Source organism: Apium graveolens, chromosome 6 (assembly GCF_009905375.1).
Source record: "Apium graveolens cultivar Ventura chromosome 6, ASM990537v1, whole genome shotgun sequence".
Classification (NCBI taxonomy): Eukaryota; Viridiplantae; Streptophyta; class Magnoliopsida; order Apiales; family Apiaceae; genus Apium; species Apium graveolens.
Genome location: NC_133652.1, coordinates 46,222,060 through 46,229,774, shown reverse-complemented (window position 1 = coordinate 46,229,774; position 7,715 = coordinate 46,222,060). Strand labels below are relative to the sequence as shown.

General features: G+C 36.6%; 2 protein-coding genes across 2 annotated transcripts; both read right to left on the bottom strand.

Moving 5' to 3' along the window:
• Positions 1-438: 438 nt before the first annotated feature.
• Positions 439-1,104, bottom strand: LOC141664985 (secreted RxLR effector protein 161-like). The gene has a single exon (XM_074470945.1). It carries the CDS (start codon positions 1,102-1,104, stop codon positions 439-441), a length of 666 nt encoding a protein of 221 aa, XP_074327046.1.
• Positions 1,105-1,239: 135 nt separating this feature from the next.
• LOC141664984 (uncharacterized) lies at positions 1,240-3,441 on the bottom strand. The gene is made up of 5 exons (XM_074470944.1): positions 3,295-3,441; positions 2,756-3,074; positions 1,974-2,219; positions 1,666-1,904; positions 1,240-1,614 (listed from the first exon to the last, which is right to left on the bottom strand). Exons 1-5 carry the CDS (start codon positions 3,439-3,441, stop codon positions 1,240-1,242), a joined length of 1,326 nt encoding a protein of 441 aa, XP_074327045.1.
• Positions 3,442-7,715: the final 4,274 nt, after the last annotated feature.

Below are 7,715 nucleotides of genomic sequence, written 5' to 3'. Positions count from 1 at the left end.
ACATCCGGCCGGTAACTCAGGATGGCCCGAGTTTAAGATGTTCGGAAACTAGCTAGCTAACTGCATAGATTAAAATGTTCAAAAACTTTCTCATCGATATTCTTGTTTACAAGAATGCCCACCTGATATATATATATATATATAGACTAAAAAGTATGTTTGAAACGAAAAAAACAAAGTGCAGCTAAGTCCTGATTTTATTTCACTGCAATATCACAAATATATATGAAATACAAGAAAAAACTAGTTGCAAGAAAGAAGAAACTGCATTCCTAAAACTACTCCACTACCTACCATTATCCAAGGACTCTCCTAATAAGACTCCAAAACTATATGAACAAGTCATAACTAGTTGTTGATACCAAAATAAACTAACGTAAACATAAACAAGCTTATTCAGACAAGCTTATGATTAAAACCAACAATCTCCCCCATAATCTATGCTTGTCGAGTTAACTCCTTCACTCCCAACAGCTTTCTCATGCGTTCAAATTTCACCGTTGACAGCGCCTTGGTTAGAATGTTAGCCCTCTGGTTTTCTGTTGCCACATGCTTCACCACTATTTCACCGCGATCAACACACTCTTGTATAAAGTGATAACGTATATCGATATGTTTTCTACGATCATGAAACATCGGATTCTTAGCCAAGTCTATGTCTGATTTATTATCAATAAACAACGTGACTGGACCAACCTTCTCATCAGTTATCTGACTCAGCAAATTCCGTAACCAAATTCCCTGACATGCTGCTGTTGTTGTATCTATGAACTCGGCTTTACACGAAGACAGTGCCACACATTTATGTTTATGAGACATCCAGGTAATTAGACTATCGTTCAGATAAAAAGCCACTTCCCTAGTGCTCTTTCGATCTTCTATATTACCAGCCAAATCACTATCAGAATATCCTGCCAAAACATTATTGCTGTTCTCCCTTGAGTACACCAATCCATAATCCAACGTCCCCTTAATGTACCTGAGAACACATTTTGCTGCATTCATATGCATTACTGTGGGATGCTCCAAAAATCGATTGATAATGCCCACATCAAACGCAATATCTGGTCGAGTATGCACTAAATATCTCAAACCTCCGATCATGGTTTTAAATTAAGTCACTTCGACCAATTTACCACCTTCATCCTTCGTGATTTGTTCCTTAGGATCTAGTGGATACTTTCTAGGATTACAATCTGACAACCCCGCCTTTTCAAGAATTTTATGAGCATAAGCTGACTATTTTAGCTTGATAAATCCGCTCCCCTGTTCAATTTCTGTTCCCAAGTAATATGTAAGTTTGTCGAGGTCACTCATGTCAAATTGTTTATTCATCTCCTGTTTGAACTCCTTGATAATACTGATACTAGTCCCTGTTATTAAAAGTTCATCAACGTAAACGCCAACTACAAGAATATTACCTTCAATTTTCCTTGTATACACGGCGTGTTCATACGGGCATCTCTGAAATCCAAGTCTCTCCAGGAACTTGTTCAGCTTTGAATACCATGCACGAGGGGCTTGCCGAAGACCATACAGTGCCTTGAGGAGTTTGTACACCTTTGATTCCTGGCCTTTTCTTTCAAAACCCTCCGGTTGCATCACATAGACTTCCTAAAATATCTCCCCATTTAAAAATGCGGTCTTCACATCCATATGATGTACCTTCCATGAGTTTTTTGTAGCAAGGGCCAACAACATACGCACTGTTTCGAGCCTTGTAACAGGTGCATATATTTCATCAAAATCAACGCCATGTTCCTGTGTGTAGCCCTTCACCATAATTCGAGCTTTATGTTTCACTATATTACCACTTACATCTCGCTTTAATTTAAATATCCACGTTAACCCGATGATTTTATGCCCCATTGGAAATTCTGTCAGTTCCCATGTCCCGTTCTTTTCTATAGCATCAATCTCGTTTTTCATAGCCTGTCTTCAACACTTCTCTTTGTTGGCTTGAACAAAATTACCTGGTTCTTCGACTCCCGTGAGTAATAGCTCCTCCTGCAGTTCAATAGGTTTTGTGTTATATATATCAGTGATAATTCTATAATTTTTAGGCTCTGTACTTCCATCAACATTTTCATCCTCAAAGTCTTGTTCTTCTCTTCGTTCTTCCCTCGCAGGACTTTCATAACCATCATTCTCTCTCTGAGTTGTTTCGTCGTGCACTTTCTCTCCCAACACAATCAACTTTTCTTGTTGCAACTTCTCTTCTTCGTTTTGTCATTCCTATGGCCATGCTTCAGTTTCAGAAAAAATGACATCTCGAATGACTAACACCGTGTTGCTTTCTGGGTTGTACAACATGTACCCTTCGATCCTGGCTCTTTGCCTGAATTCACAACATTCAAGCTTCGATCATCTAACTTCTTAGTCAACTTATCTTGCATCTTCATGTAAGCTTTGCATCCAAGCACCTTGATGTGCCCAATATTGGGTTTTTCATTTTCCAGGCTTCATAAGGAGTCACCCCTGACAGTGCTCATGTGGGCAACCTATTCAACACGTAGACAGCATGTCGCACTACTTCACCCCATAACTTTGCTGGCATATGCATTTGCTTTAAGTAACTTCTCACCATCTCAACGACAGTACGGTTCCTACGCTCCACAACGCCATTTTATTGTGGAGTGTATGGAGCCGTAAGATGTCTCACAATTCCATTATCTTCACAAAAATCAGAAAATGCTTTGTAATTGAACTCCCCCTCCAAGATATGTTCGAAAGACTCTGATCCTTCGTTCTGTACCATTTTCAACCTTGGCCTTAAACCTTTTGAAAGCCTCAAAAGCCTCATCCTTGATCTTTAGCAAGTAAACCCACATAATACGTGAATAATCATCAACAAGGAGCATGAAATAACGATTACCTGCGTGAGTGGAAGGAGTGATGGGTCCGCATATGTCACCATGAATAAGTTCGAGCACCTTACTAGCTGAGTACTTCGACTTGGCTGGAAAAGGCTTTCGAGTCTGTTTCGACATTGAGCAACCAGTACATGTCATCTCTGAAGACACAATCTTTGGAAAACCACGAACCATGTCATTTGCTGACATCAATTCCATTGCCTTAAAATTGACATGTCCTAATGTAGAGTGTTATAACCATGAAGTTTCATTTGACCTTGACAATATACAATCGATTTGCCGATCTCTTAACTTTCATTAACAAGTTCCCTTATTTTTCATGGACCCACAAAAATTCTCCATTCAATACAACTTTATTTCCAGCTTCCGATAATTTTCCCAGGCTAATTATATTGTTGCACAAGGAAGAAATGAAAAATACCTCGTGTAGTTCACGTTCCTCACCCATTTTACACTTCAAGCTCACAATGCCCTTACCTTTAATTTCAACCATCGAACCATCACCGAATTTTACTTGGCCTTTGACACATTCGTCCAGCATTTTGAATTTTGATCTCTGGCCCGTCATGTGGTTACTTGCACCGTTGTCAAGTACCAGACGTCAGAATCACTAGATTTCTCACTTCCATGCAAATTCAGTTTTGGTGTGACTTTCTCTTCATTTAGCAACATCATGTTCACATCTTTGTCACCATGTTCAATCAATAGAAATGCAGGCTCATCATCGTCAAATTGGGCCATGTTAACTTCAGCCTTTTGATCCTTGTTACGCTTAGGTTTGTTGCAATCAACTGCGAAATGGCCATACAGATGACAGTTGAAGCACTTAATTCTAGACTTGTCTCAAGCCAGTCGTCCCCCTTCTTTGTTTGGAATTTTCTGATTTGTAAAACCACCACCACCTTCTATGCTCTTTATCCTTGACCATTCTTCTCGAGTCATCAACAGTTTACCCTCATTAGCTTCCCTTCGCGTCCATTCCTCTTCCGTGAGAAGAAGCTGACTACCGCCACCACCATTATTATTGGATCCCTTCAATCTTTCCTCATGAATTTTCAAGGACTCAACAATTTCTTCAATGGACATTTGCTCGATGTTCCCAAACTGTTCGATCGTCGAAGCTATCTGTAGGAATTTTGTTGGAACAGCTCGTAACAACTTTTTAACAACATAGCTCTCTGGAACCTCTTCTCCAAGTGCTCTAATGTTTGTCACCAGACCATTAAGCTTCATACAGAACTCGTCAATGGGCTCTATCTCACTCATGCTCAATGATTCAAACTCCGCCTTCAGAGTTTGCATCCTAGCCGTTTTCACACGGTCCGCACCGAGACACATAGTTTTAATCGCATCACAGGCCTCTTTTGTTGTATTTTTCTCCGCCAGTGATATCAAAATATCTTCAGGTACGCATTGGTAAATCACCGCCAATGCAACCTTGCCGGTTCTTTCTTCGACCGTTGACTTAGGGTTCTTAGGTTCAATAGCATCTCACACACCATGTACCTGCATATTGACCTTCATCTTCATAGACCACGAAGCATAATTACTCTTGCCAACATCAGATAACTCAGACCCACTCTGCCTTCTTTTCTTTTGCTCAATTTCATCCTTGTAGCTTTCGGCATATATTTGGACATTCACCACGTAACCAAACTCTGATACCAATACTTGTTTACAAGAATGCCCACCTGATATATATATATATATATATATATATATATATAAAGTAAATAGTATGTTTGAAATGAGAGAAACAAAGTGCTGCTAAGTCCTGATTTTATTTCACTGCAATATCACAAATATATATGAAATACAAGAGAAAAATAATTGCAAGAAAGAAGGAACTGCATTCCTAAAACTACTCCACTACCTAGCATTATCCAAGGACTCTCCTAATAAGACTCCACAACTATATGACCAAATCATAACTAGCTGTTGATACCAAAACAAACGTAAACATAAACAACCTTATTCAGACAAGCTTATGATTAAAATCAATAGATATCATTACCTAGTGATCAATAAAAAGAGCGACGATATATCATATATGAACATTATAAGTATTCATTGAGAACTTGCAAAAAAGGTCAAGAAAATTAACATATTCGTCTCCATGAAAAACAAATCGAAAAATTGTGTGGAACTAGCTTTTGCTTTGTATTTGGTTTTTTGTTCAGTAATCATTTTGTTTGTAGTTTGTCAAAACTCCCTATAATATTATTGTAGTTAGCTGGTAGATTGAAAAAAGGTTCGTTGAGAAACATTTGATGAAGCTTTTCGACATCCGAGGAGGCAGCTATATAAAATAAAGGTTATCATATTATGCCTCCAAGCTTTAAAGATGAATCTTTTGGATTAGTTTACAATAGTGAATCTTTAAGATATAGTACGAACCAATTCATTCAAGTATACACGTATTTACATACTCATAACACACATATATATGCGTTGATAGCTATCTTATCTGTTTGGTATGATTCTTCAGTTTCATGATTCCAGTGAACCTAATTTCAACTGCACTCACATTTATAGTGCTTCATCCGGTGTAGCCGATTACTCATCAACTGATCGTATATTATCTTTTCATCAGGGTTGTTTACAACTTTTGATGCAGATCCCTAAAAAATTGTAATTTTGTACCATAAACACTATGATCAGGACAAGCTTTAATTTGTATTGATGATTACTCAATCTAACATTGCATGGAACTCGACTCAAATGAATTGGACTGGTTCATCGGAGCCCATAAAAATACATGTGCACATATTTGTTCTCAATAAAAATAGAAATCAACTCTGATATTTTATGATCAGAAAGTACAAAGTATGCCCAGTTGATCCCCGTGAGCCATATCATAGGTGATTGACAAGTGGTTGTATGGAAAATGCCAGGAGCACCAAATTGATTCCCAAAAAAATTACAAAATTTCAGATGTCAAATTTTTATTGGCTAAATGAAAATGGATCCCCCCTTGCATTTACATCAAAAATACCAATTAAATCATTTCAAAGTGCCACATCACCCATGACACATCATTTTATAATAATTTTTTATATCATTTTTTGTGCCGCTGTCATTGCTCGTGGTTGTACATTCCCGTGCATGCATGGGTTCATGATAGTGCTTGTGTATAAATATACTTCCTCCCTATTTTTCAATTCTTTATACTACGTAGTAAAATTTCATAAATTATTGTTAGAAAAATGTTATTCGGGATAAAAATTGAATGTTTTAATTTTAATTGAAAAGAAAATTATAAAAAAATAATAAAACTATATTTTATATACACATTAGTGAAAATAAAAATAAAAAAAATGAGGTGTACGGAGATAATACTTAGAGCATCACTAATTGTTGACACCCTTAAAGAACCGGGATGTCTAACTTCCTCGTATAGTCAAAAATAACATTTTTATATTATTGATTTCACATTAATTTTGAAACTCTTTTTCACGACATATCCTAACCGAATGAAAAATCATCTGTGTATGCACGTAATTATTAGTAATACATGCATGATGCATGTATAAGGCACAGTTTATCCGTTCGATTGGCAACCTCGATAGGCCAGCTTGCATGCATGGGATGGATTATCTAATCCTTATCATTTATAAACTTCAATCTATCTAGTTATAATTCCACTTGACCAACCATGAAAGGTGTGGAATATCTGATTAATTATAATGTATATATTCATGTCGTAATTTATATTACATATATTATCTCATTTCTACAAAATGGAACATCATATAACTGAATACACGTAAAACATCAGTTTTATTATTGTTAAGATAACATAAACCTGAACAAGGATAATTAATTCATGTCAATCAACCTGCAGATCCCTAAACTGCATATACTGGGCTAGTCATTCTTGTAGTGATGGTGTGGATCAGGACCTCCCGGACTTACGCGACTAGGCCATTCATACTTTCTTTCATCTGTCATCATCTTCTGTCTAAATTCCGCTTCTAATGCTTTTCGTGCAATCCCAATCGGCCTGCCATCAGCTACTAATGAAAGCATTACCAAATATATAATGCACAACTGCGTCAATAACTTCCAGCAACCCATGAATAATGAATAATGATAAGTGTTGTAGGCAATTGTCTTTAAGAGTTCGTGATGCCACATATTGAGAGCAAGAGTCATATATATAGGCATTCTTGGTGATGAAGTTTCAGGTTTTTTAATATAACATTTAGCTGTCATAGGTGATTCGAATGCCACGATTAATTTGTCTTCTTTTGCGGCCCATGGTTTTACTGCTCCCTTGTCATTTCTCAAGTAAGAGAAGCATGTATTACCATTATCAGCCAGTAATTTGAAGAATGATGTGTCCATATATAAAACTTTTGTCATGGAATAACATATAGCAGACCTGTCAAAAACAGTATTACTCGTGGTTTTGGAAGCAAGTGATGAGCTCAGGAGAGTATATAGGTAGAAATCAGAGCTGATAAGATAATTGGTAATAAAAATGTAAATTTGTTAATCTATAGTCTTTGCTGATGCAAAGATGAAAAGTTATTGGTTAGGCTGCTTGTTGCCAATTCAGCAGTTATCCATGTCCAGTGAAATTAGTTACGCCTAGTGTGGATAAGATAAGTCAGGCATATATATCAAGACGCCAATACAAGACATGATCTGAAAACTTGACACGACAAACCAAAGTCAGGGTTTAATGTTTTAATTTCACATCATTTTCTGTCTTGATTTAATTAGGTACAAATTTGAAAAAAAATTTATTAACTTAGTTATTTAAAAGTTAAAATTTTGTACCAATTTGGTCATTTGCATATAATTTATTTGATATAATTTTTCAAATTAATGATAAAA